Below are 26,892 nucleotides of genomic sequence, written 5' to 3'. Positions count from 1 at the left end.
CACATCATTGAAATCATGGATGCTTGAATCGTGGATAAATGCCACTAAGAAGTGCGTTCAGACTTCCAGACGGCATCAATGAACTTCACAAACTCTATTAATTAAATCTTAGCACAGGAAATTCTAGGCAGCGGCCAAAAAGGCACAAAATCAAAGAAGCTAACGAAGTGAGTCAGGAGGATCGGATTGTGGCTAACAAACAGAACAGAATAAATAACAGTAGTTATTTATGGAAGTACAGCTAATTGGCAGCTTGCACGTCTCTATTTAGCTTCCCTACAGTGGGACTCACGAGAGTAGGTTACAAGCTTCGAGAATCAATAGTCAGCATATCATGATATGAACAAATGAAGTCCAGAGTATTGAATTGCTATTATTTTCATAACCAGATAAACCAGTTCATTCTTGGCACGCTTCGGAGGCGACCTGCGGAAACATCAGGTATTATGGGAGGTCGCAATTATCAAGCAGGAAGGGAAATGCCCATGGCGTCCGCCGCAGCACCGCTCTTGATGAGATCCTTCTCCTTCTCCTTGACTGTAATGTCATCCTTGATCTCACTTAAAGACACTGAAGAGTCAATAACATCAGGATGCTTGGCTGCGGTGTGCTTGTCGAGCTGTTTATCCAATTAATCAGTATCTTCATCCTCGAGAACTAGGGCGGAGGACAACTTACCCAATGCATGGCCCAGAGCATGCTCAGTAACGCAACGATAATGCAAATCATTGCAATAGCACCCTTTCGCCAGTACGGTACATCTGAGGCAGGGTACAGCACAATTCCCCAGAACGTGTAGAGAATCTGGCTGGCTGCATTCATGGCGGCAAGGTTGACAGCACGAAGCGCGTCATCACCGCCACGTTGGCAGATGATGTTCGCCCAGCCGAAAAGGAGGGGATTAATGATGTAAGATGTTCCAGCGTTGTAGAATGCAAAGAAGGTGGCAGCAAACGAAACGTTTGGCACAAGCAGAATAATTGATGTGATAAGCTGCAAGCCACAGGCAAGTATTCCCATTGGCACGCGGCGGCCAGTGTTGTCAATGTAGACGGCAGCCATGAGATTTGAAACAATGCCCACTGCTTGAATACCAAGAGGGTATGTGTTGATCTGGGCCTGTGTGAAGTACTTGCTTTGGTACTTCATCCAGAGCAAGAAACAGCCTTGGACACAGAATGCCTCGAGAGCTCCACAGACCACGGAGAAGGAGCACAAAATGTATCTGGTTTACCGTAAGTGAGAACTCTGATGGGCTTAGCAGTATTTGCCACTCACATGGTCGGAGACGTAAAGGTTCGCTTCATGAGAGACCACGGGTTGATATTGTGTCCGTCTTCTCGCTTCGGCGGGAGCCTTGCTAGAGCTAGCCTTTTCTCAGATTCGCTAAGGAATGATGCTTTGGTGTTTTCTGGAATGTCTGGGAAGTATAGGTAGCCCATGATAGCGATAGGAAGGGTGATGATGCCGTCGATGAGGAAGACCCTTTTTCGAATAGTTAGCATTGCTCTGAGGGACCGGGAATATTTTCAGAGAGGTCACATTCCAGTACTTACCATTGCCAGCCGGCCAAATGAGCCTGCAATTAAGATGATTAGTCTAACCGCTCTGGAGAAAAAAAAGCAGCAAAGAGCCAACGCACGTATCCATTCATCCCCTTGTAGATGGCGGTCATCATGACACCCGCAAACATAGACCCAGCTTGGCCCGATGCAGTAAAAATAGCGGTACGTTTTGCGATTTCCCTGGGTTTACTATCAACGTGGTCAACACAATAAAGTGATGGAGACGTTGAAAGATCACTCACTACCAGGAACCAATAACGTAAAGAGTGCCGCAGTACGTGCTGGCTTCGATGAGGCCCATCAGGAAACGCACTGCGCACAGCTGTCCATAAGTTTTGCAGGCGGCGCTGCACATGGTAAGTCCAGCCCAGATGATGACCATGGTGGGAAAATAAATCCGAGGAGCAATGGCTTGGATAGCAATGCTATGAGGAATCTGGCCGATGGTATAACTGCCAAATAATCAGAACTAAGTGCTTTATCCGTCTCTCTCATATCAGAACATACCCAGCAGTTGTCATGGATAGAAGCACATTGTAGTCCGTTCCGGCAAGATCAAGTGCCTCTTGAAGACCAGCAACCTTGATTTCCGATTATTAGTTGGTCAAACAACGATGAAGAGGTCGGCGAAAGATACTTACATAGGCGTTGGCGAATGCCGAACGATCTGCCGGGATCAGAATTAGCAGACAACTGGGAAACATTGTGGAGCAGGTGCCTACTCACCCAGATAGTTGAAGAAAAAGCTGAAGCAACAATATGTCTTGTGGAACGGTGAGCAGGCGATCAATTCGTGCGGGATGCTTCGTCTCTTACTAGAATAAAGAAGTCTTGGGGTTTGTTAGTGTCCATTCGCCTCTGTGTGAGAGTTTGGAATTCTTGCAACATACCGAGTTTCTGGACAAGCCAGCGCTCTTCCTTGCTCTTGGCTTCATCTCCGAAAATCAAGACTGTGATTACCGTAGCTTTGGTTAGGTCGAGCGAGTCAAACAAACAATCAGATTTAAGAGAGGGAGGAGTTACCTATCAATCTGCGGCCGATTGACTGTTTTTCCGAGTCCATCTTGCTTTAGCTTCTCTTGTCGGGACAATGAACGGGGTTGAATGGTGACAACATTCCAACAGATTGACAATGGAAATCCGAGAGTTGCAACGGGATTATAAGGTCACTCGACACATATCAAAATCCCAGACTCATACTCGGCTGCTTTACCCTGAAGTGACATGAGGGTCGTGTGGAGCCTGTGTTGATACTGGAGCGAGCTAGCATATCAGTGATAGGAACGAAAGATAAGCAGGCTGTATAGCAATTGACGGCTCACGGGCAGAATTTGCCCCCGTAACTTTCAGCATCCGGACTTGTGGGATCCTCACTGTCCTTGCTCACATGCCGAGAAGCCGCTACGAAACCGGCATGAATCGGCAAGTACCAGTATTTCGTTGGCCAGAACTATTCATTTTCGATCCGCTTGAGCCACAGCTGTGTTATTGGATTGAGCCTTGGTGAATCTCTTTGCATTGCAAGCCAAATAAATTCAAACTTGTCCTTATTCAGGCATGTCAATACGGCTTATTTCCCGTCTCACATGAATTTGTGACTGGGCCGATACAATTTGGTCTCGTTCTGGTAGAGATTACCGACGGAAGCAGGTGTATCTTGCTTTCCCATTTCTTACTTCCGTTGCTCGCCACTTTCCCCCAGCCAGGTAGTCGACGCAAGTCTTCTCAGCACCAAGCTCAGCCCTCTCAACTCCAACACCAGGCCTTCCCGCTTTGGAGCAGTGAACTTCCTATTGTGCAAATGGCTGAGACGACGCCCTTACTCAACAATGGCAAGCGCCCAGCGCAGGCGTCCCAGAGCCTCTTCTCACCAGCAAACAGGGTGTTGGTGGCAGGTTTTGTTATATCCATTGCCCTGAGTTTCACCCAGGTCCCGTAAGAGCCGCAAATGACACCGTTATCTCCCTCTAAACGCGTGGCTAACTGCATCAGAATTCTCTACGTCTTCCGCTTAATGGAATGTGATGAGTTTTATCGTAACAACCCACCATTCAACGGCCCCGGAGACCGATGCAGTCGCACCGAAATTGATGCTGGAACTGCGGCGCAGGTATCGCTATTAGGTATTCTAACGACCGTCTTCGGTACCTTGAACTTGTTCGTCGCTGGCTGGCAAATCAAAAGATGGGGGCCACGGACTGCTTTGGTACTGCAGACATTCTTTCCGGCTATTCGACAAGTCGTTCAAATTATTGGCGTCACAGTTGGTGCCCGAAGTGGCATCATTATCACACAATCCAGCCAGCTTGTTGGGCTGGTTGGTGGAGTATCCGGGTACTTACTGGTACTAAATACAGCAGCTGGGGAGGTCGTTGCGCCCTCTGACCGAACAGCGACATTTGGCAGGCTGCAAGGGAGCGTCATGCTCGGGACTGCCATCGGTTACCTGCTTGGCGGTCTCATTGCTGATGAATTTGGAATTCGACGACCCTTCGAGATTTCCATGGTCCTCTTTCTGGCGAGCAGCATATATGGAGCACTCTTCGTACCATACATTGACCCCAAGACCCTCGCCGATGGAGATACCAGGTCCAAGGGTATCAAGTCTGTCTTCCGCCCATTGAAAGTCCTCGTCCCACAAAAGTTACGATTGCCCGACGGACGACCCTTCAGATACTATGGAGTTACTTTCCTGGTCCTTGGAGTATTCATGGGGGTCCTGGCCACTGGTTTCGCCCCAGTCCTGATCCAGATGTATGCCACAGCAGCATTTGGCTTCCACCCTACGGATAATGGCTATCTGATGGCTACGAACTCTCTAATCCGTGGTGTTTTCTTGATTTTTGTCTTCCCGACAATCATTTCATCAGGGCGGAAGTGGTATACTTCAGGCAGAGTGGTGGACACGTCAACGAATCCCAGCCAGCCATTGCCCACAGAGCCCAGCGACTTTGATCCTGCCCCTGGAGGTCTCATGGCCGAGCAAGAGCCAATAATGCCACCAGAGCCTGTTGAGGATGAAGACGGCCGGGCCTTTGATTTATTCTTCCTCCGCTGGAGTTTGGTTGCAGATGGACTTGTCACTGCTTATACCGCATCTGCTACGGCCGGATGGCATATCTATATCGGTACTTCACCCCCCTTTCATAAAACAAACATGTTCACTAACTTTGACAGCCGGCTTTCTACTGCCTTTGGCATCAGGTTCTGCCCCGGCAAGCAAAGGAGTCATCACTGAAATGTGCCCGCCCTCCGAGCGTGCGAATGCATTGCAAGCCATGACTCTTGCGGAGAACGTGGCCATGCTGTCAACACTTGGTCTGTTCGGGTTCATATTTTCTGTCTTCTCAGATATCGGAAAGGCATATTTGACCTTCTACTGCAATGCTGTGAGTTTGAATTACATGCCACACCACCCCCGCCCCACCCCCTTTCCCAGCCAGTTCTTGTGCTCACATGTAGGAAGTCCGTTGCCCTTGTCGCGGTTATCATTCTCCTCTTCTCACACCCACCGCCACCCAAGAGTGTATTGGATGAAACGATCTCTGCAGTGCCTGAAAATTAGAGTTGGGATCGCAGAACATATTAAGGAGTACACTGTACTAGAATACGTGTAGATGGACCCCACAGGATACTGATAAATGCGCATTTCTCGTTCGCAACCCATTACCCTTTTTAAATAAATTGCCTCTGAAACTTCAGACATTCATCAATGCAATATTTCACTCGACAGCTAAGAATGGAGAGTAATCTTCGGGGCTCCCCAGGATGCTCCTCAGCATACATTGCACCTATCATCCGCTGTTTCCCCACGCACTGCCCTTTCACCCCAGAACATGAAATATGCCTCCGCTTGCGGAACTACTAGGATCAGGTCATGAGATCGCGAGCGGGATTATCTCGCCCCAATTTTCCTGTGCTTTATAACCGAAAGATATGCGGAATGACCAGCGTAATACACATACTCTTATCTACTCTATTTAACCTATCGCATCCCTTACCGAAAGATTACCCGGAAGCACCAACGTTACTCCTTCAGGCTTCCCATTCTCCGTCTCCGAGTCTTCACATCGAACATCCGATATCCGGGCATGAGAGGTCGCCAACTAAGCCGAGCTGTCAGGTCTTGTTCGAGACTGCGAGGTTGTAGCTGCCACCAATGTCGAGTTGCCATAATACCGACCCTTTTGCCAATTTGATGAAAGATTAGCAGTTTTTGTCCATTGAAAGCTACAATAGCAACCGGTAGATAGCGCTCTCTTCATCTGATGAGAATTCCAGAAAATCAACTGACTTTCACTTAGAGATCATGGCTCAACCAGATCGCAGTGCGATACAAGATGACACTTTCAAGCTTTATGACCTCCGCGTTGAAGTTATCTGCCCTGATGGTGAACGCGTTCTTTGTGGCGCCAAAGTTGGAGATCATTTCACTCTTGAGGGCGAGATGCTATACCTACCTCCTCATCAGGGGATAAGCATCTACAGTCTTGGTAAGTTGGTCGATTAGGGAGAGTAAATCTCACCGACATCTCAAGGCTGACAGAAACAGCTGCAGTTTTGCCACTTCTTGCCGCGAAGCAGAGGATGACCGACGCCAAGGATTGGATGAGCACCGACGCTTTGATTGCATGTCCAGACCCAAACTGCAAATCCCAACTGAAGATCATCCGGACCGGGATCCGAACATTTAGTCATGCGGAAACGACTGTAGTGGGACTGGAAGGGAACTCATGAGAATAGTACGATAGAATGTTAGAACAAATATGTGTCTGTAATTAGGAATATTGTGTTCAGCACTATATCTGCTAGCACGCACTTTCTTGGTCCTTCAAGTTAAGGTTGGACGGAGAAATTCGAATGCTACTAAACATATGTTGATATCAGCTGCGCATCAAGGTCTCTTCCTCAGAAAGCAAGAACCGACTGACGATCGTTGCCTTTGTTGATGTCATCAATCACAGCATGTCGGTCGCTGTCTTCCATCTCCCATTTCTGTCTGTAGTACGCCATAGTCTGCTCCGCGGTGGTGCTGTCCTTGACGAAGGCACTGAGCTTGGAGGATGGAAATACTCTGTGCAGTACAATATACACTAAACCGCTAGAGAGGAATCCGTACAGGTAGTTCATGTAGTACAGCTTCGTGAGTCCAGCAGGAACGCTCACCGAGGCATTGACGGCAGCGATGAAACCAGGCAGACATGGAGCTACGCCGACCGTCCACTATATCACATGGTTAGCGAAAGATCTGACTTGCTGAAAGAAGGAGGGTGCTTACCGCCACAGGAGCGCGCCAGTTGATGCCCGCCTTGTACCAGTAGATACTACTCGAGGACCCGTTGTACAGGTCGTCAACATTGATCTTCTTCCGGTTGACTACCAAGTAGCTGGCGACCATCATGCCAGTCATGGGACCCAGAAACACCGAATATGAGGACAGGACCGTGAGAAAGGTGGTGGCGGTGTTGACCAGGCGCCATGGATTCACAAGAGGGCTGAAGAGCATAGTGATCTGAAAGGTTTAATGAGACAATGTTATCACAGCACAAACCTATAGGAATACTTACAAACGTGCCACGGCGGATGTTGATGTACTGAGGAAAAGTAGCCGCAAGATCAAAGCCACCACCTAGCGCATTGCCCGGCACATTGACGCCAATTTGGGAAATGACCAGTGCTAAGCCAGCAAAGAAACAGGCTGCACGTGTCCCGGCCGTCGGATTGTTGGCGATGAGACGCGACAGCAACGTCGGAGGGTTCCAGATGGCCTCGCCACCGAAACGATGCTGGGTCGCGGCGGTGACCAAGATGCCGATCATGGAGCAGAGGATACCGTACACGGGGAATGGAATGGCCTGGCCAAGGATAGCGTGTCTGGGAGCAGCTGCGAAACGTGCATAATCATTCTGATTCAGGATGCCCGCAGCAATCGAGCCGATAGTGGACATGATGCCGTAGACCATCAGCCAGGGCAGACTGTCAGGGCTGCCGTTGCTGGGCAGGTCCTCAGCGCTGCTAATCGTATCGCCGAATCCATCAGCGCCCATGGTGGCAAGCGACCAGATCAGGAAGACGAGGAAAAAGACCATGGTGATGGAGCTAGAGCTGTAAAAGAACTTTTCGAGCTTGTGCGGGCGGATCCAGCCCACGGGAGCGCTGATGACCATGAAGATAACATAGGCCATGAATGCAGCAGTGGTCATACCAGTGTCTTCTGGCATATGGTTGGGGACGTGTGCTTCTAGGTTAGGGTCCCAGGATTGCAAGATCACGTATACACACTCCCCGCCAATCCAGGCCGTATAGCCGTACCAGACTGGAGATATGTCAGTCGGAAGCACGAAATGACGGTAGTTGCAAATGCTTACCAAGAGACAGGAAGATGCGATTCCACACAGCGAACTGCGACGCCCACATGCCCCAGACAGCACGGTTGATGACAGGGTATCCGACTGGATCTCATTAGCTGCAGCCCTCAGCCCTTGCGGCACTGGGAAGAAGTAGGCAGCCCTACCATGGTAGTAAGCTCCTGGCAGCGAGTTGAGAACCGTGGCTCCAGCCGCCAGCAGATTACCGACAATGATGCAAATAAATGCCTGCCACCATGTCAAGCCCAACGGGATGAGAGCGCTTCCCGTCAGATACGTCGAGATGTTAGTGTTAATGAGGAGCCAGTAATTGTTGAATGTGAGGAAACCCCAGGTGCGGCGTGCCGATTCGATGGGGCGAATATCATTATTCTATTCTTGTCAGTACTTGAGTATCAACTCCAAATCGGCGCGTGTCCCGGAACACTTACAATCCAACGTGACGTTTCAGTCACCTGAGGAACTCTCAACTTTGCCGCCCACGACATTGTGCTGATCGACTGAACAAAGCAATGACACAAGTTGGGAAGACCGTGGCGATACAGGCGTTAAAGAGCGGCAATAGTTTTGTCTCTTCTTGTGGAACTCCCGGCAGCTATGTAAGATCCAAATTGCGACTTAGTCTTGATAACGGTGTCTCTTACGATTGGGCGCCTTGCCAGGACCCAGTCGACAACTTTCGATTGTCATCTTTTTTTTCCCCTTCTTTTCAAATAGTGCAGTCTAGATGAACGCCACCAGCAAAAAACAACTCGGGCAATCGCTGCTACGTGATGATTACACGGACTCTTAGCACTTATTAGTGGGACCAATAATGCCGCAGTTCGTACCACGGAGGACGCGGTGCACAATTTTCATCCCTTGAAGCTACCACCGACTGGAATTTGTGTCAACCCCCAGCATACAGTCTAGTCAATACAGATCCTTGACAGCCCTGATATGTATCGCATTGGAGTTGATGTCGGCGGCACCAATACGGATGCCGCCCTGCTGGATGTGACAGCATTCAACACGCCCGGCCGCGGTGTTCTAGCATCATGCAAATCCCCCACCACAGCTGATGTCACGTCAGGTATAACGACGGCCATCGAGACAGTGCTGATCAAATCCGGCGCGCCTAAGACATCGGTGCTAAGCGTCACCATTGGCACAACACACTTTATCAACGCCTTGATCGAGGCCGATGCGCGCCGCTTGAGCAGAGTCGCCGTTGTGCGGCTCTGCGGGCCCTTCACACGACAAATACCGCCGTTCACAGACTTTCCTGTTGGTTTGCGTCGAGTGATGGAGGGAGGTGCTTGGTTTCTGGACGGTGGCCTTGAGATTGATGGCCGTGAAATTGCACCCCTGGATCCGATGCAGATCAAGGACTGCGTAGAGCAGATCCAGTCCAAGTCGCTTAGGACGGTCGCTATCGTGGGAGTAAGCGCATCTCGGCCCCATTGCCCCGTTCACGTGCCCAGACACTGACATCTTACAGGTCTTCTCGCCCCTCGACCACGAGGGTATCCACGAAGAGGAGTGTCGAAGACAGATGCTCGCCATCGATCCCTCCCTCAGAATCGTGTGCAGCCGCGACATTGGCCCACCAGGCTATTTGGAACGGGAGAACGCCACCATCCTCAACGCCGCAATTCTAGACACCGCCCAGAAGACCATTCGCAGTTTTAAGATGGCCATGAGGCGCCTGCAGCTGCAATGCCCTCTGTACCTCTCCCAGAACGACGGCACCCTCATCGACGCTGAGGCCGCAGCAGAGCTCCCTATCAAAACATTTGGTAGCGGCCCTACCAATAGCATGACGGGAGCGGCGTTTCTCGCGGGATTGGGCAAGCCACGTGCTTTGCATGTCGACGGGGAAACAACTTCCGAGGGGCCAGACCACCAGGTCTTGGTCGTTGACATCGGCGGCACGACCACCGATGTCTGCGCTCTGCTTCCCTCAGGCTTCCCGCGGCAAGCTCCGAATTTTGTCGAGCTGGGCGGAGTCCGCACTGCCTTTTCTATGCCTGAGGTGGTTTCTATAGGCCTCGGTGGCGGGAGCAAGGTTCAGGTGTCCAGCGAGACCGACGTGGTGTCGGTTGGGCCAGATTCGGTAGGCCATTTTCTGACCGAGCAAGCTCTGGTGTTTGGTGGCCCGACTTTGACTTCCAGTGACATCGTGGTTGCTTCCGGGATGGCCCAGCTTGGTGATGCTTCCAAGGTCGCCCACATTCCTGCTTCCACTATCGAGGCAGCCCAGAAGCAAATGAGGCAGATGCTCGAGTCCGTTATCGAGAAAATGAAGATGTCCGCAGCGCCGGTTCATATCCTGCTCGTCGGTGGTGGATCTTTACTCGTGACTGAGAAGCTCAGTAATGTGGCCAAGTGCGAAAAGCCAGTTCACCACGATGCAGCAAATGCTGTTGGGGCCGCAATCGCAAAAGTCGCTGGCGAGGTTGATATTATTGAAATCATGCAGGGCAAGGATGAAAAGGCAGTCATAAAGGCTGCTTGTCAGCAGGCCATCCACGCCGCGGTTCAGAAAGGAGCCGATCCAAGCGACGTCAAGGTGGTAACGATCGACAAGATCCCATTACAATATACGGCCAACAAGGCTATGAGATTGGTCATTAAAGCTGTAGGAGCTCTGGCGACTCCTGAGGCTGCAACTGTGGCCAGCCTGCCTGCAGAGTTCTCACATGTGCGCCGCGAGGAGACACAAGAGGAAGGCATCAAGGTTCGCGTACCCGACGCTGCTGAGCCGACGACCAAGCCTGCATCCGAGGTCAACCTGGATGAGTATCGGCCACAGGTCCGGGATGGAGTTTGGTACATTTCGGAAGTTGATTTGGAGTTGATTGCCACCGGCACCGGCATCCTTGGTACAGGCGGCGGCGGTCCGTCCTACCTAGAGCTGCTGCATGGGTTGAATATCCTGCGCAATAAGGGTGGAGCTGGGAAGATGCGTGTAGTGCCTCCAACGTCTCTCAAAGACTCGGACCTTGTGGGTTTCGGGTCTTGGTATGGTGCTCCCAGTGTCATCAATGAGCGGATCGGAAGCGGCTCGGAGATCATCACAGGAATTGAGACGGTGAAGAAGATACTAGGTATTGGTAAGGTTGATGCCATTTTGGCCGATGAAATGTCAGTATGCTGTACACTCTCCCTGGTACACTGAAAGCCGCTGACGGCCTCTTTAGAGGAGGTGGTAATGGTATGAGCCCATTCGCCACGGGCGTCCACTACGACATCCCCGTTATTGACGGCGACGCAATGGGCAGAGCGTATCCAACAATGTACCACGGTAAGCTTGGAGACCAGTCCCATGGCATGTGTTCAACCTTTGTTGACCAAAAACAGCGACTCTATATGTCTACGGCAACCCTATCACGCCGTGCTCGCTAAGTGACGCCAAAGGCAACTCGGCCGTCATCATGGTGAGTGATTCCATTGATTACGAGTTACTCACTCAGCCTGACACGCGTCATAGCAAGCAGAGAGCCCGCTACGTGTAGAAGGGCTCTTGCGTACAACGGCCGTTGAGCTGGGGCTCGGATGTGCTGTTTGCGCCCGCCCCTTGAGCGCTGATATTATCAAGTCCCTCGCTGTGCCTAACACCATGTCGCAAGCCTGGTATCTAGGACAGGCTGTGCATCGCGCGCGGAGGAGCAAGATTAGCTATGTCGATGCCATCGTGAGTCTCCTTTGTTACGATCCTACATTCCCATCAGCTAATGTTATGTTCACTCTCTAGCTTGCAACGACAACCGGAAAACTATTGTTCACAGGTAAAATCATCGACGTCCGCAGGGAGATCGGCAAGGGCTACACTATGGGCAGCGTGCTACTTGCAGAAGAAAATCCCGATGCTATCCCATCAACGACATCCGGCGAGTCAACACGCCGCATGATCATTCCTTTCCAGAACGAATTTTTATATGCAGCGTACGCGGACGAAGCCGGCAACGAGACCAACGAGATCTTGTGCACCGTGCCAGATCTGATTTCGATCCTAGGCCAGGATGGCGAGGCCATTGGATCGCAGGACCTGCGGTATGGCCTTCACGTTAGTGTTATTGCAATGCCGGCTCATCCATTGTGGAAGACAGAACAAGGACTGGTGGTTGGTGGACCTGCTGGTTTCGGACTGACGATACCGTTTATTGGTGTTGGAGAGTATGCACCGCCACGAAGTGTGATCGAGGATTATGGGAAATGTTAATCGTACGTACTTGGGTGAAGAATTTGATACTGTCCCCAGTCGACGACATTTTGAAAAGTATTGCATAGTTGTACATCTGGCTTTCCATTCTAACCATCAAAGCCATGATTACAATAAGGCACAGCAACTATACATTTGAATTTTACGTAGTTAAACTTTCGAGAAACTCAGTACTTTACAAGATCAGCTTTCTTATATCACGAGCTAGAACCTGGTGTCAATTCTTTTTACTTTAGAACTTTGTTTATTTCAAATGTTAGAGCTCTGCTATGTTCTGAGTTTTCTTTTCTTCTTTTTCTTCTCCTCTTTTCTGTTCAAAGAAAGAATGCAAATGCATATCAGTTTACGCTCATCAGCTGGATCGCGAATCCAGTACGACACAACAGCATCGTAATCAGGAACAATCCATTCGGATTGCTGCAGCTGGTTCTTGATAAAGTCGCGAGTCGCTGGCGGTATGCTGGCGGTGTGACCGTCTGCCTGACAAGTCAACATAATCCTTCTGTGTACTCATGGCTAAAAGGCGGTTTCGCTGGGAAGAGGCGAGTTGTGCCTATTTCAGAAAAAGGAGTACTACATACAATAGCACACTGAAGGATGCCGTTTCTTCTTACTACGGACGTAGCCTTGGAAGGGTAGGTCTCGGTCACGTATTTCGTGAATTCCGCAGAGGAGATGTAGTCAATTTTGTAGATACAAAGGTCAAACTTGAAGATTGGAGCCTGGTCAGCCAGGATTTTGATGTGTGCTGCCAGGTGTACTTTGCGTGCGTGATTGAGACCATTTTGTGTGAGAGAATTCATGTTGGACCCGAATAGCAAGTCAGCACCCTGCCTTCTTGTTTACTCAGGACATTGCTCACAACGTAGGTGCTGCATGTCGCGAGGGCACCGTAGCCCCCGACGGAAGGTCGATATTTGTACTGTGGTACCGCTTGCATACGCACGTGGTATACGCATAGTATTTCGAAGGATATCAGCGCTAACAACCAAGCGCACATTTGTCCGTTCGTACTGGCTCGACGGCCAGTGTTTTGAGAGTGATTTAAAAGTCTCTAGTAAGTCTCACTGCTAAGTAGATTGTGACAGTCAGTATGGGCAAAAACTCGAATGCGTTGACCACGTGTTTGATTCCACTCGCTATTACACTGGCTCCATGATCCACTGCAACAGCTTCTGGCACGTTGCACAATCTTTAGTAAGAAGCCCGTGCCTGCGACACTGTGGCAGCATTGCGAGATTCCCCAGTAGCAAATATAACTTCAATGTCTCGGCTGTTACGTTCCTATAGGGTCCATGAGGTAAAGAATTAATGGAAAAAGTATGGAGAATTGACATATCTTGATCGTTTTGACGAACATGCAGATGTCATCTACAATTAAGCTCGTCTTCTCAGCCAACGACAAGCACACTATCCGTCGCAATACTACTCTACCAGTCGTACCAATCTGAATAAATCTACCCAATAGTGTGAAGTACTCCCAAATGAGAGACGAGGCTTTTCGTGCATGATATAGATGTTGCTAAGCAGCATCTTCTGCTTGGCTTATGTTGGATAGAAATTGTTGAGATGGTGGGTGAAGCCTGGAAAAAAAGAAAGTATGGTATTTGAGATGATTATGTCTCTCAACCATACGTAGTCGCACGGAGGAGCTGAACTAAGTAGAAAAGGGAGGCAGGGTATGGGTGCCCCGGAACCTAGTGGTAGCTCTTGAGTGTACACGGCTCGAATTTCATTACGGACAAATTCAGCAAGCAAGTTGAAAATACCATAGAGGCTTGTTGGCATACACTGCCACCAAGCAGCGATTGGCACGCCTCCGAATTAGACACAGTCGAGGGAAGCTGGTGAAGCCGATTGTTGAAAATGATTGCAAGAAATGCCACGCCCTAAACATTTCTGAACGTTCGTGTAAAGCCCCAAGTTGCGGTGGCGACCGTTTGGTCGACCCCGGCCACAGGAGTTTAACGTGCTGAGAGTGAGTTGTCGAGCGCGGTTCCTACTCCAAATACACCTATGCCCTGGAAGGTGGCCCACTTAGCGGTTAATATGTACTTACTCTGCATCATGAAGAGCCCATCCCGAGGGTAGATGTCGCAAATCCAGGTATATGCAACTCTTCGAAAAGAATGAGTCCGTTTCTCTCTATATGTATAAAAGTAGGCTTTGAAGTAAAGAGAGGTTGGCAGGTACATCGCCTCGCATGTCGATTCAAGAATACTATTTGGACCTCAACTTGGCCGCAAAGCCATTGCGATCTTAGAAGTAAAAAAAGCTAACATTCAGGGGGCCCGAGATTACCTATATAACTACAGCAAACTTGTTCCATAGTGGATCGTGCAGCAGCTTGTCAAGACAACCCTCTTCCACGCCAATGAGAACCTCAAGTCCACCCTCTGGCGGAGCAGGGAATATGACCTGGCAGCCGTTGATCACGCCAACGTCGGGTGATCTCACAGCCTGAACTGTTGAACCCAGAGCTTTACCCCAGCTCACATTATAAATACGAAATTCAACCCACTTCGAACTTTAGTTAGCCAAGTGCATATGAAATGCTAGCAATCATTGGGGCCTTGGATTATGATTTGGAACACTTGACTGCCAGGGAGCAAAAGTAGAAGATGTGCAATCACACACGGACTCATCTTCTCTCTTCTCGTTCAATTTACCAAAGAAATGCACTCACCGATGTTTGAACACAGTTGAAGCCTGGCACGTCTGTGAAGGCCTTGAGGATGATTCGGTTCACATCCTCCAGGCTGTCGATCAGAGTAACCACGTCGTCTGTCCACTCCTTATCGGCGATAGCAACAGATCTTCGAATCTCAATAGCAATATCCGCCAGCTTGCCCGCCAGCATCTTGCGAATAGGCAACTCCACACCCAAATATTCTAAGAAACATCCCTGAGTTTGTGGATGCACTGGTGGATTCGTCCTCAGGCGTCCATCGATAGCCAAGGCGAAAGCCGAGACGGGGTCAGCATCACCAAGTGAGTCGGCAGGGTTCTGGACTGCCATAATGGTCCGCCAGAGAAGAGCAGAGAGAGCATCGTTGGTAGAAATGTACTCCGAATCGGTCAGACAAGGATTGGTAGCATTAGTTGGTGTAGCCTCGGCCTTCAACGCATTAAGGGCTTCCTTGGAGAAATAGAAAACCTAACCGCGGTGCATATTGGAAACATCTTTGGTGGTGTACTCTGTGGAGTGACTTGAAATGTTACGATTAGCTCTGAGCAGCATCAAGGTTAAAATCGGGGTTCGAAGAAAGGCTCACAAGGCAGAACAAGATATTCAGGATGTTTCTCAACCTGCCCAGTATTATGTCCAGAAGGCTGCTTGATCTGAGCTCTATGAGCGAAACTCTGATCAGGAAGACACAAAGGGCTCGAGATCTCTTCACCTTGAGCTCGCCTGCACTCTTCTGCCCATACTTGACTCCAGGTATAACCTGTCACGCTGTCTCCGAACTGGTGGAAGAGATTCCACCCCATAATCATGCCGCCTTGGATGAAATTGAGCTGAACCAGCGATATGGGAAGTCTGTCCCCTGATGTAGGCCATACCGAGCGTGGACAGATCTTGCTGGCCTCGAAAGCCGACACAGGAAACCTCTTTGCCTTGAGCTCAGCGAAAGTCAATGGGAATGCCCCCTCTGCTCGTAGATCTTTGACGGTGATCGGCTCGATATCGCCCTCAGGGATTATCTGCAACTTAAGCACGCCGGTATCTGCATTACACTACCTGCCAGCCGAGTTCTTCAAGGCAATTCAACATCATTTGTAACTCAAGTGTTGGAGTGAGACTAGAGAGGCTTTTACCCACGTTTGATCTCGGGGGCTGGCACAACTTCGCTGCCCATTGCCGGGAGTCGTTGTTTGGCAGCATCGAAGCCGGTTCTGTAGATCCTAGATACCTCGTCGATATCATAGTTTTCTGGAAGCTGGAACGGAAAGACGTAGCGAAGCCAGCCCTTTGGACCAATGCGCTCTAGGTGTGTCGGGTCATCCATGGTTGCATGTTTTGAAGAGCACAACAGAGCTATGTTCAAATTAAGCCAGTAATCCTTCTCTCTCTCGATGCTCGGACTGAAGCTGCTTAAATATCATCACACTTTGTCGGTTTGTCCGAGTCTCACGTCCTACATTCTTTCCGTCTAAGCGATCACCTCACAAATATGTGGAAACGTGGACATGAGGATTCAGCAGACCCACGCTTGAGCCCAGTTCAATGTAACTCACAGATATGTAGTGTCGTCTGCAGGAGGTCCAACAGAATCCCAATGACCTTGGTCAGGCATAACTCAGGACTTCTGACCCCAGCTGGGGGGCTTGCGTATTTGTGGGCAGACGTTGTTTGTCAGATCTGACAGAAAGACAGAACGGTCTCTGACGGCTGAGTGAGACATGGAATGAATGTGAAATACAATCTTTTCCGTACCTATCACAATACCATGTTCAACTCGGATTCAAAATCTAACATTCGCACTTGAGTGAAAATTGCGGGTTTGGTGTGGTGTGTACTATGCGGTACAATCGTATTATGTGCTGGAACTGACCATGTAGATCGCACCAGGATTAGGAGGTAGTTGGATCAAGGTCCAAAATAGTCAGGCTATACAGTTGGAGAGGTTCGTTCAGGGGCAGTGGTATCGTATTGTCTCCAGAAGGCAACAACCAGAGAGGATTGCGTGTCCTGAGCAGGGTTCTCGAACATGATCTGCGCAGCGTGAACGTGGGATAGTCTAGCCATTGAGGCGCGTTCATTCATATATCCTGTCTGAGATGATCTTATTATAAGGAAAGATGCTGATGCTCGATGCAAATAAAAGTACGTCTGGTTGACCTGTCTCAAATATCACTCGTCGATGGCCCCTTAACTTCTCTCGACTATCGGGTCATATTTACCATTTCAAGATCGTCCTCGCCATTTCCGGTTCACCACAGAGAGAACAGTCATGGTAAATGCTGAGATCGAGACTGTCTTCGGCCCGGTTCCGTCTGGAATTCACCTCACTGCAGATACGAGACATGGCAACGATGCTGCTGTTGCGATGCTCCTAGTTATAGCGACCGTCTCTGTCATCTTGCGCATGACGTCCCGGTTCATTGCAAGTGCGGGAATACGAAGCGATAACTTGATCATGGTCTTTGCTCTAGTAAGTTCTCTTCTCTGCCCTTCGTCATTCTGCCACCACCTTGTTTGTTCAATATTGACTGAGGGATAGATTTTCGTCTATGGCACCGCAGGACTTACCTTTGCAGGTAAGGTCACTATCTTTCAATCGTTCACTGTTGGGGAAGGGTTCGAAATTTGACAAGATGCTTTTTAGGGACTGCCTATGGTGCAGGAACACACGTGTGGACATTGACGATTCCGAAAGTTTTGATGATTTACAAGGTCGGTAATCAGATATGGGTTACCATTTGTGGGAAAACGCAGGCTGACATCAGTAGATTCTTTTCGGGTACACCTTCGTTTATGCGGCAGCTGTATCATCTACAAAGATCTCGATTCTGTTCTTCTATTACAGGCTGTTCCAAAAGAACAGTAGCCTTATCTTCTCTGTTTGTCTCGGACTAGGTGGCTTCCTGGCCGCTGCTTACCCCATTATAGTCTGGACAACCATGTCCAAGGCTTGCCAGCCTACATCCTTTTTCTGGGAACAATTCACTGGTGCAGATGGGATCTGCCCGGTCGACATCAGCAACTTCTTCCTCGCCCTTGGGGTCATCAACATGATCAACGATATTCTCGTCCTACTCATCCCAATCCCACGGATTTGGAAACTAAATACCGTAGAGCCTCCGTAAGCAAGCTTACTCCGGTTGCGAGCGCTATTTGTTACTAATAATAGACTGTGAATAGCTTTATATATTCCTCTTCTTTTCTCTTCTTCTTTCCTCTTCTTCTTGCTCTCTTTTCAGCTTTTCTTTATAAGGAGAGCTCCTGCTTCGCAGCCCCCCCTCTCGCTTTACTTCGCTCAGCTCTCCTCCCTACTTACCCCCTAGAAAATATCTGCTTTCCTCATGAAGATATCTTAACTTGAAAAGTATATCTTTTTTGAAAAAAATATACCAAAATCACCTTCCTAATCGAGCGAAATCTGAATGATAAACGAGAGCTAATCACTTTTCGTAAGCTATCTGTCAGGTGGGATAGTGCAAAGGCAATGTGATGAGGTCTTTCCTCTCTTTCAAGGCATACAACCAAGAATGACATTGAGGCCTAAGGAACTAAGTTCTGCTCAGCAGTGCTGATGTGGCTAGAAAGCCGCTTTATAGCCGCATATCGCTTAGTCATCAAAAAGCTAGGAGTTATTGAGTTCTGACTTTAAGGAGTTTGTAAGGCACTTTTGAATATCAGCAGTGGTGTGGCTCACGAGAAAAAGTGGTATAACTCGGCTGCTGACAAGGATCAACATGAACAGCGTGTGCGTCGCGAGCACAGTCCGGATTAATTACCTGACCGTCTTCATGAATGCCACTGATGTCACATACGTTATGGTTCGTACTTTCAAAGCCCACTTTCCCTTGTGTGTTACCGTGCCTGGAGGAAAGGACAGGATGAGGAGGATGCCAACGTTCAATGTTTTGGAACAGGAACTCAGGATGCTGACTCAATGTCTATGAAGGGCCCGGTATTCATTTGGTCATCTGCGGAACCCTCAATCGGGATCTTGAGCGCCTGCATGCTAACTTTCCCAACCCTTGTCCGTTGGCCTCGGCGAAAGGCAACAACGGACTCTAACGGTTACGCACACAATAACTCAACAAAGCCAGTCACCTCGACCGCGTGGTCGACGCGACGGAAGGACAATGATGGAACATACTTTGTTCGTATGAATGAGGACGAGTATCAACTGATGAATATTCAAGGGGGGGCATATCAAAGTCATCATGGCAAGGGAATCATGGTGCAGTCAGATATTGAGCAGTCTAGTTCAATATTCTCTTGACAGACTCGAGGTTGAATATATATATTTGAATCTTACGCACGAGATACATGTTTCCTCCGCTTCAGAGCATGCCCCGGCATAGTAGGTATCAAGTAGGATAACAGTTATTAGACCAAGTATCTATACAGGTCAACGACGAGAAGTATGAGTACGTTTCTGAGCTCAGCTATGATATCTTTCCAGCAAAGATCACTTCGGCGGAAGTAGCTTTGGCCGGCTATGATAAAAAGTGTGAACTTTATGACAATGTTGCAGGTATCGATGTTTGAAAAAGCAACTCAGCCAGGAATTAAGTGCTGAACATGCCCAATATGATGTAGATTAAGTGTAATTCATTACCATTAGCAAAGTTTTGCTCTCGCTTATTATCATACGTAGAGAGCTCACGATTGCCGACTTACTGCAGCCTTTCAGAACGGCGAAATTCACGTAGCAACCGCTAGTTATAACAGCGTGCTTCATTGCAAGGAACTTTCTGACGTGTTCTTTATAACACAGAGCTGAAACCCAATATTCTTTATTGGCTCTACATTGGCACTATTTGGGGAGTTCCAGTGCTAGCAGATAGGTTAAAGCTCCCCCCATTCCCATGCCTCCTTGAGAAGCCAATTCGCGTCAAGTGATTATAATGTCTCCTTCTCAAAAACAACCCAAAGGAAGCATACTATAGAACAGACTAAGAATGAAATGTTTCAATCCTCTCCAGGGGTAAAAGGGTGTTCAAGATTGATACCTGCTTTGTAGTAGTAGCCAGAATCGGTTCGGACTTCCGAAAATTACCACACTGCTTTCCACAATCTGAATGTATGCTTGAAGCAAAACATATACATAATACACAGGACGCTCAGAGTACATATAAAAGAAATAATAATAATAATTTTGCATTAGAATTTTTCAAAAATGTCTTGGTAATCGGCAATCTTGGACTTGTATGCTACAATGCTTCAGCTTTTATGTCAGTTTTGGATGATAGGACGTGGAGTTATTTATTTCACTGTGCGACTTGGCTTGTCATATTCTCTGCTATTTCCAATATGGCAGGCAATGGGCTTTGTCCGAACCTCGATTTATAATTGAGCTGCGACAAAGCGAAGTCATTCGAAGCAAACTGTGAATTAATTAGTTCAAAATCCTCAATTTCTGCTGTTCAGATCTTTCCAACAAGTTTCATGCCGAGCATTACATTCTTCTATCAATGGTCGACAGATCGCAGTTCTAAACCCCGTCTTAGTCTACACACAAGCTCACTATCTAAAGTCTGGTATGGATGACACATCAGCCTTACCACAGAATCAAGCCAATTTGAAATTTTTGGTACTGAGCGAAGACTGAGTCAAATCTAGCCAATCAAAACTCGGTCGATTATCTATACAATGAAATGACTCTCACCTATTAACATATTACCCGATTCACTATAGAGCTATCAAATTGCAACCAAGAAAACAGTGGCAGAGGTCTTCGTGAGATCTTTTGTAACTTTCTTCAGAAGATTATCTTGCTTTTTCCGCTGTATTCGCAAAGCCCTTGTCTTCTGTGTAGGCAGAGCAATCTGCTCATATCTCGTCCAGCTCCTGTATATATGCAAAACAGCTCTGCTTTGCTAATCTGGGCTATCGGCATGCAAATACCACTGATAGTCCGTATTATGGGGCAAAAGGCTATTCAGAAGTTTGTTGTGGTCGTTATTGGGGATGGGGTACTCCTCATGTCGTTGTAACAGGGTTGTCCAAGAGGATACGCTTAGGGCTCGAAGGGTTCATAATCTCAACTATATTATCTTTTACTGTATACTTGAGTGAAGGAAGGAGGGGCAATTTGAAATGATTTCCAGGACAGCAAATACAGGAAATGGCGAGCTGAGAGGCAAGGCCAAAGAGAGGGGAAGGATGATTCGTCATTTCTTATGAGTATAGCAGGGTTTTTGGACTATTGAATAGACTGGATATGTCGACCAAGACGATGTTCCTAACACAAGAGAGTCAGATGCACAAAACCACTTATGACATCAGTAAGCCTGTCTTATGAGTACTTAAGTACTGAACATCACTAATGTTGGCAATCTTTGGATGCTTAAGACAAAATCTGAACCAGAAATAGGAACATTACGCACATTTGTTCGCTTGCTTGGCAAACTTTAGAAAATACTAGAAGCTGTATTGGCAAGGCGTTTTTGTATATTCGACTGACTCAAAAAGAAGCTGGGCAAGATTATGTCTGTGGCGCAGACCAGCCAAGGCGTTTCAACTAACACAGCCGCGTTGAGAATGAATACAAGACTGGGTTGAAAGCCCGTAAGTTTTCATGCAAAGCCCTTCCTACAAAGCAAAAATAATGAATCATAATTGATGAATTACATAACTTCATCTGAGTTAATAGAGCTTTCTAACAATTGATGATAGTTAGACAGCTAATCAAGACTTGTACTCACTGGCAGTAAAACTATCACTGTAAAAGAAATAATACCAAGAATGAACACAGAAGAGTTATGTACAATGATCTAGCTAATGGTAATGAATGTAAGAACATATATCCAGTTCTTAGATTCCCTGCCAGATTAACTCTAACACTGAGGTTTGAAAGCACCACTCTGTCCAGACCTGCATATTGAACAGCGCATCATATTAATGCTTAGCATTTGTTTATTCACCAGATTGTATCTTTGCGCTATGTGCTTATTGAGATTGGCAGTGCAACTGATTCAAGGCAAACATAGCTAAGACTTGGCTTGCTTAAGCCAAGAGCAAAAAAACGAATATACAAGATGGGCTTTTAAAGATGACCTTATTGTGGTTTCATTCTGGCATGAACGAACAGAATGAGCTTCCCAGTATTATGGAATTTCTTTTTGGCTTGATTCTAGCATGAATGGATGATAGAATAAGGTTTCTATAATGGGGGAATTTTTAATGTCATTCTCTTTGCAAGGCAGACAGAGAACAGCACAGACTAGTGGGCCATTGGAAAGATTTCACTAAGCAGTTTCAGCAGAAAATACAGACTCGTGCCAGAATATATAAAGCATGTCTACATAGCTTTCATGATATGTTGCTAGATCATCAATCTCATCACGCACACACCCAGTCATCATTGCTTGCCTTTCCTTCCTCGATCTTTACACACTTTGCTGACTTGCGATCAAACCATCCTGTTTCAATATGTTTGTCAACAAAGACACCGTCCTTTCTTTTCTTCTCGCCGCCAGTACGCTCAATATCTTCGGCTTGGCTGCTCCCATTAATGGCACTGCTGAGCCTGAGACGCGCGCGCTTTTCCCTTGTCAAAGCGGCGTCTGCGTCGTCTACCGCGCTGACAGGCGCAGCCCCGATGAGATCAAAAGTGCTCAGGGCTTGTGGGCCCGGGGATACACTATTGGCACCGACATCAAGCCAGACATCTCCCTTTACAATCACGTCATTGGCGCCGGACTTATATCGAAAGACAACGATGGATATGTCTCCTTCTCGTCAAATAAGGCTGTTTGTGAGAACTGGATCAGCCGTATGTTGAATAACAACGGCTATATTTATGAAGCTCATACCTACACCAATCTCATCGACGTCGAGCAGACGCTTAAGGAACACTACCGCTATCCTGAGGAGATGGAATTCGCTGCTATCCGGGGTATTAACTACGAACAAATTACGGGATGGACCCAATACACCCCCGCCAAGGGGAAAAGCAAGAAGCCTTACGTCAAAGGGACTCTCGTTCCCAACAAATCCTACAACAAGAAGAAGTTCGACAAGATGTCGCACGCTGGTGCCCAGTACGCTCTAGCTGGCTTTCCCAAAGGCCACAACGCCTGGAAGCAGGAGCCGTGGTCTTTCTATGCTGCTTGCTCTGTCCTTAACCAGAAGCGCATCACGAATACGACCGCTAACAACACGAACGAAGCGCAAGGCACTTGTGGTCCTGCTAAGACCAACCAGGAGTATGCTCAAGAATATGTTGATGCCATCGATGCTGGCAACTATACTTTCTTGAGCATTTAGCTTCTAGGTAATGTTTTGGGGGGGGGGGGGGTTCAAGTGTTTCAAGTCAAGCTATGTGCCAGATTCAACATCTGTGTCATATTTGTTCTCATGTACGTGTATAGATAGCTGTTTTTGATTACTATATACATTTGGTACCATCTGTGTTCTAATTCTGCTTGGTTTATTTCATCAACTTTGTGACCTATATATTGCATGGCCTATAACGCTAGCTTTAGAGAATAAGAGAGCCCTTTGCGTATGCATATGATCAATGAGTAACAACATTCAGCTGTTAGACAGTGAGGTACTTATTTGACCAGTCTATTCTTTTTATATTGGTTGTTCTATAGTTTCAATTTCAATAAGTACTATACTGTGTCTCAGTTGTATCTTGGTAAATAGAAGCTTACTATCCTGCTTGACTCTTTTGTGACCTACAAACTGGTTAAACCAGAATACTCTACACTGTCCAAGTAACCTACCAAGTCACTTTTCAAGTCGTAATCATTAGTTATCTGGGAAAAGAAAACTCTTCTGTCTGACGAATGGCTTCGCATGACCATGCTCTTGCCCGCTTGAAATGTGACACCCAAGTTCAAGTCTCGCGATTTTGTCGTTCCTCAAGGCATTCACCTTTCAAAAACGCTTTGTCCAGGTAATTTGAGCGCATCTTGAGAATTTCACGCAGGATTTCCCTCAAAATTACTCATAGCTTCTAGTGCGCAGTGACAACTTGCCGGACTTCTGATCTCAACTCACCAGCTCTGAAACGTTCGCCAGTATCCGCAGCGAAGATTCCATTTCCAGTTGCACTATCTGCCGACTCAACATGCTCCTTCTCAATGGAGCTTCGAAGTGTAAATAATAATAACCCCGTCGTCAGCTTTTGCAATTTTCTTCTCGGTTATAGCTCTCAAATCCATCGAAATTCTGTATTTAAACGAGGTTGCTTAGGCTGTCAAGTTCTTAATGATGAGTAAACTAGCTAAGCAGGTTGCATCTGAGAAATACTTTGCCAAGCAAGCACTTGAGCTGTGAATCCTAACCCACAGTCTCTGACCAGACCATCCAATTATCCTCCAGTTCATGAATATATGTATTGACAAAGACAACAAAATGCCACCAATATGCTTATGCTCAAATACTCACTTATCAGTACCATGAGAAATTCTTAGGACGATGGAACTCCTGCTCTGTTGTTCCCTGAGCTTTTCGTTATAGTTGTGGAGACCACTACCAGATTCGCCGCCTTCCAGTCGCTAAGCATTACCAATGGCGACGTCCAAGTGGACAATATTCTTCTTTCTCCAAAAGACGGACACGGGGGGCATGGCTGGCTTATGCGGTCAATAAGCGGTGAGCATATTCACATCTTTGAACGAGTCGAGCAAGTCTTAGTTGCAACTCACACGAGCTAGCGTCTGCTAGAAGCCCTGTATATTTTCAGCTCTGAACAACACCGCCTCCTATAAATTTGTCTATTCTTATTTTGGACGCTTGACGAGTCTGGACATTTCTATCTGGGGGGCCCATGTTGAGCTTTTCTTCTTGTAGTTAACAGGCGGTTACAGGGGGGATCCGGGGTGTTTAGCTGCGGGGCCGGTCCGCTATCCGTGCCGCCCGCACTATGCAGGGTCCTGCGAGGTCTAGACCGTTACCAATTTTCAACCTCTAATACTACAGAGTGATTTGCTTAGCTCGTTCACAGTTGCATCAGCTATAACAGTGTGTGATATTATGTGGCGCTTCGGGCGGGTTGACATGTGAAGGCAATGCGCGGGGTGGGAAGTGCAGATGTATATGGAGCTTTTCTACCAAAGAGAGCGAGACGCAAATCTTTTTAAGGCTAACATGAACCCAATTACAATAAAATGAAAGCAGTTTTGGATAAGATATTGCTCATTTCTAACAATAAGTAGCAAACTCATTGCAGCATACACTGTATTAACCTCATTCGTGAAAGACGCAATGTTGAAGAAACAACATTGATAGTCCATAGTATGATCACCGCATGAGCTGGATAACACACCGCTAGTTTCGCTAGCATAAGGGATCGCAATTAGTTTCAAAGCCATGCTTTCGTAGCCTATGCTCCTAGAGTGTTTTACATAACGCCACTGATACACCTCAGATGTCATAGAATGGCTAATACATAAGTGATTCAACAGCTGAAAAACGATCAGCGCAAACTAGTTCACCAATAACAATACACCACGGGTCTACCGGGGTATTCGCGATGGCTGGCTAGACCAATACTGTAATGCTGGGACATTGTCAAGACGGACTGTGCTGCCTTGAACCAGGGCTCATGTCACTACACCGCATTATTGCTATGACATACCTCGCTTTTGAGGCCAGCTGAACCTGAGTAATGGTACGCATTAGTCCTGGTCAATCTCTCAATAGGTTCTTCCTGGGCTGTATATCATGACTAGCTCAATGGCAAATGATCAATACCGCTAAGCCACTTTGCCTTCAGACACACTAAAGAACCAGCTGAACAACAGTCTGGAATATTGGCATCCTAGTTGTTACTAAGACTGTTACATGGAATCAAAAGCAAACAGACTGATCAAGAAGTGTGAATCTGCGAATATAAATACGTCGCTTTCTCGGGCTTCAGTTCACTCGTAGACCACCTCAGACCAAGCTTCCAAGCATTCCAAATCGATTATCCAACCTGAATTCTCTTATCAAAATGCCTGCCCCAGTCGAGTCCGGCCACGTGCTCTTCGTCGATCTCTTCGATGGCGAAGCCTTGGGTCCTGCTCTCACTGTAAAGTGGCAGCAAAACTTCTCAGCTCGCCAGGCGCAATACTACCGCGTCGAAGCAAACGACCTGACAAACAATGAGACTGTTCCTCTCTTCATTGCCGCCGAGTGGTATAAGAACGCGACCAAAGACAACCCAAACCACATCAGCAAGATCGGAGAGACTGAGCCTGGTGGTGAGTTCCTATCTTTCATTTTTCCTTTCAATAACAGTGCATTGCTACATCTCGATTACTGACAGTGATCAATCTGGTATAGAGGGCTATAAAGTCAAGATTGACGGCCGATTCCAATACGGCCAGAAGAATGGTCAGGGTGAAAACCGTTTCGTTATCTACCATGACAAGGAACGCAAGCCATACCAGGTAAGCATTTAAACCCTTTCCGTCCTCATTTATGAATATTGACTGAGATTGACATTCGATAGCATCGTTTCATTGAGACTGCAGTCCTTTCTACTTTGGCCAAGTCTGGTGAAGGAGCTGCCGACAAAGTGTGTGGTGTCTTTGGTCTACCCGCTGGATCCGCTGCGAACGTCACCGATACTGTCAAGTGCTACATTGGTGATTATCTCCACACATTCTAAGTTGTGTTGAGTAGATTTGGTTCCAACCAAAGTCAAATCATCACACCCGTGAATCTCCTACCTGATATGGCATAGAGCAAACGAATATATGTCATAATCTTTATATTTGATAGCATCAAGCTTCCAAGTTACAGAGATACTAGCTCCCTCTAGATTGCAGAAATTGATCTCAGTATACGTGAAAAGAATAGTAAGCTCTCGTGATCAAATGTACCTGTAAGTTCTCTCTGGAGTTAAAATGCCATAGTGGAACAGCTAAAAGAGAGTATTCTTGAACCATGATAGCAATTTTTGAGCAGCATCTAATTGAGACATCGTTAGCTTTAATCAGCAAAAAGAAAATAAAAGAGAGGATGCCACCTGAGCCCCACCTAATCGCTGTAATCTATCCGAGATGTAGGCTACGGATTTAAGTCACACGCAACAATGGTCAGATGGAGAATATTAATTACGTAATCAAGGATCAA

At 47.4% G+C, this 26,892-nt stretch overlaps 10 protein-coding genes across 10 annotated transcripts; 6 read left to right on the top strand and 4 right to left on the bottom strand.

Moving 5' to 3' along the window:
• Positions 1-354: 354 nt before the first annotated feature.
• On the bottom strand, positions 355-2,665 carry M406DRAFT_277550 (MFS general substrate transporter). The gene is made up of 12 exons (XM_040918320.1): positions 2,589-2,665; positions 2,456-2,515; positions 2,382-2,395; positions 2,292-2,328; positions 2,207-2,232; positions 2,073-2,146; positions 1,808-2,017; positions 1,643-1,754; positions 1,557-1,579; positions 1,279-1,485; positions 679-1,225; positions 355-619 (listed from the first exon to the last, which is right to left on the bottom strand). Exons 1-12 carry the CDS (start codon positions 2,626-2,628, stop codon positions 464-466), a joined length of 1,506 nt encoding a protein of 501 aa, XP_040775040.1. The 5' UTR covers positions 2,629-2,665; the 3' UTR covers positions 355-463.
• A 701-nt stretch (positions 2,666-3,366) lies between these two features.
• On the top strand, positions 3,367-5,130 carry M406DRAFT_259543 (uncharacterized protein; the record flags this gene model as incomplete). Its single annotated transcript, XM_040917303.1, has 4 exons — positions 3,367-3,500; positions 3,558-4,693; positions 4,743-4,954; positions 5,032-5,130. The coding sequence occupies 4 exons, from the start codon at positions 3,367-3,369 to the stop codon at positions 5,128-5,130; spliced, it is 1,581 nt and encodes a 526-aa protein (XP_040775039.1).
• Positions 5,131-5,874: 744 nt separating this feature from the next.
• Positions 5,875-6,302, top strand: M406DRAFT_258571 (uncharacterized protein; the record flags this gene model as incomplete). The annotated part of the gene is made up of 2 exons (XM_040917242.1): positions 5,875-6,058; positions 6,118-6,302. 2 exons carry the CDS (start codon positions 5,875-5,877, stop codon positions 6,300-6,302), a joined length of 369 nt encoding a protein of 122 aa, XP_040775038.1.
• A 171-nt stretch (positions 6,303-6,473) lies between these two features.
• M406DRAFT_339784 (NCS1 nucleoside transporter family protein) lies at positions 6,474-8,421 on the bottom strand (the record flags this gene model as incomplete). Its single annotated transcript, XM_040921487.1, has 6 exons — positions 6,474-6,788; positions 6,844-7,077; positions 7,133-7,881; positions 7,934-8,017; positions 8,080-8,305; positions 8,365-8,421. 6 exons carry the CDS (start codon positions 8,419-8,421, stop codon positions 6,474-6,476), a joined length of 1,665 nt encoding a protein of 554 aa, XP_040775037.1.
• A 445-nt stretch (positions 8,422-8,866) lies between these two features.
• Positions 8,867-12,179, top strand: M406DRAFT_277548 (putative hydantoinase/oxoprolinase). Its single transcript, XM_040918319.1, has 6 exons — positions 8,867-9,355; positions 9,414-11,059; positions 11,116-11,219; positions 11,276-11,352; positions 11,406-11,609; positions 11,670-12,179. Exons 1-6 carry the CDS (start codon positions 8,873-8,875, stop codon positions 12,135-12,137), a joined length of 2,982 nt encoding a protein of 993 aa, XP_040775036.1. The 5' UTR covers positions 8,867-8,872; the 3' UTR covers positions 12,138-12,179.
• Positions 12,180-12,494: 315 nt separating this feature from the next.
• On the bottom strand, positions 12,495-12,853 carry M406DRAFT_243809 (uncharacterized protein; the record flags this gene model as incomplete). The annotated part of the gene is made up of 2 exons (XM_040916230.1): positions 12,495-12,613; positions 12,727-12,853. Coding segments are annotated over 2 exons (246 nt in total), but the record flags the coding sequence as incomplete, so codon positions are not given.
• Positions 12,854-14,438: 1,585 nt separating this feature from the next.
• M406DRAFT_62611 (uncharacterized protein) lies at positions 14,439-16,147 on the bottom strand (the record flags this gene model as incomplete). The annotated part of the gene is made up of 5 exons (XM_040924791.1): positions 14,439-14,657; positions 14,824-15,255; positions 15,300-15,346; positions 15,413-15,865; positions 15,961-16,147. The coding sequence occupies 5 exons, from the start codon at positions 16,145-16,147 to the stop codon at positions 14,439-14,441; spliced, it is 1,338 nt and encodes a 445-aa protein (XP_040775034.1).
• Positions 16,148-17,107: 960 nt separating this feature from the next.
• M406DRAFT_220421 (uncharacterized protein) lies at positions 17,108-18,877 on the top strand (the record flags this gene model as incomplete). The annotated part of the gene is made up of 5 exons (XM_040915564.1): positions 17,108-17,316; positions 17,439-17,535; positions 17,592-17,944; positions 18,527-18,641; positions 18,770-18,877. Coding segments are annotated over 5 exons (882 nt in total), but the record flags the coding sequence as incomplete, so codon positions are not given.
• Positions 18,878-22,248: 3,371 nt separating this feature from the next.
• Positions 22,249-23,085, top strand: M406DRAFT_71365 (uncharacterized protein; the record flags this gene model as incomplete). The annotated part of the gene is made up of 2 exons (XM_040925415.1): positions 22,249-22,591; positions 22,625-23,085. The coding sequence occupies 2 exons, from the start codon at positions 22,249-22,251 to the stop codon at positions 23,083-23,085; spliced, it is 804 nt and encodes a 267-aa protein (XP_040775032.1).
• Positions 23,086-25,715: 2,630 nt separating this feature from the next.
• Positions 25,716-26,604, top strand: M406DRAFT_356417 (uncharacterized protein). The gene is made up of 3 exons (XM_040923444.1): positions 25,716-26,015; positions 26,098-26,204; positions 26,267-26,604. Exons 1-3 carry the CDS (start codon positions 25,766-25,768, stop codon positions 26,423-26,425), a joined length of 516 nt encoding a protein of 171 aa, XP_040775031.1. The 5' UTR covers positions 25,716-25,765; the 3' UTR covers positions 26,426-26,604.
• Positions 26,605-26,892: the final 288 nt, after the last annotated feature.

This window comes from Cryphonectria parasitica, assembly GCF_011745365.1.
Source record: "Cryphonectria parasitica EP155 unplaced genomic scaffold M406scaffold_5, whole genome shotgun sequence".
NCBI lineage: Eukaryota > Fungi > Ascomycota > Sordariomycetes > Diaporthales > Cryphonectriaceae > Cryphonectria > Cryphonectria parasitica.
This window is presented reverse-complemented; position numbering and strand designations above follow the sequence as displayed.

Bases quoted from the DNA above. Each gene is read 5' to 3' on its own strand.
- M406DRAFT_277550 (XM_040918320.1), bottom strand. From the start codon at position 2,628: ATGGACTCGGAAAAACAGTCAATCGGCCGCAGATTGATAG. The intron at 2,516-2,588 runs GTAACTCCTCCC...CGGTAATCACAG, and splicing joins AATCGGCCGCAGATTGATAG to TCTTGATTTTCGGAGATGAA. The intron at 1,226-1,278 runs GTGAGTGGCAAA...ACGGTAAACCAG, and splicing joins ACCTTTACGTCTCCGACCAT to ATACATTTTGTGCTCCTTCT.
- M406DRAFT_277548 (XM_040918319.1), top strand. From the start codon at position 8,873: ATGTATCGCATTGGAGTTGATGTCGGCGGCACCAATACGGATGCCGCC. The intron at 9,356-9,413 runs GTAAGCGCATCT...GACATCTTACAG, and splicing joins GGACGGTCGCTATCGTGGGA to GTCTTCTCGCCCCTCGACCA. The intron at 11,610-11,669 runs GTGAGTCTCCTT...TTCACTCTCTAG, and splicing joins TTAGCTATGTCGATGCCATC to CTTGCAACGACAACCGGAAA.
- M406DRAFT_356417 (XM_040923444.1), top strand. From the start codon at position 25,766: ATGCCTGCCCCAGTCGAGTCCGGCCACGTGCTCTTCGTCGATCTCTTC. The intron at 26,016-26,097 runs GTGAGTTCCTAT...AATCTGGTATAG, and splicing joins CGGAGAGACTGAGCCTGGTG to AGGGCTATAAAGTCAAGATT. The intron at 26,205-26,266 runs GTAAGCATTTAA...GACATTCGATAG, and splicing joins AGGAACGCAAGCCATACCAG to CATCGTTTCATTGAGACTGC.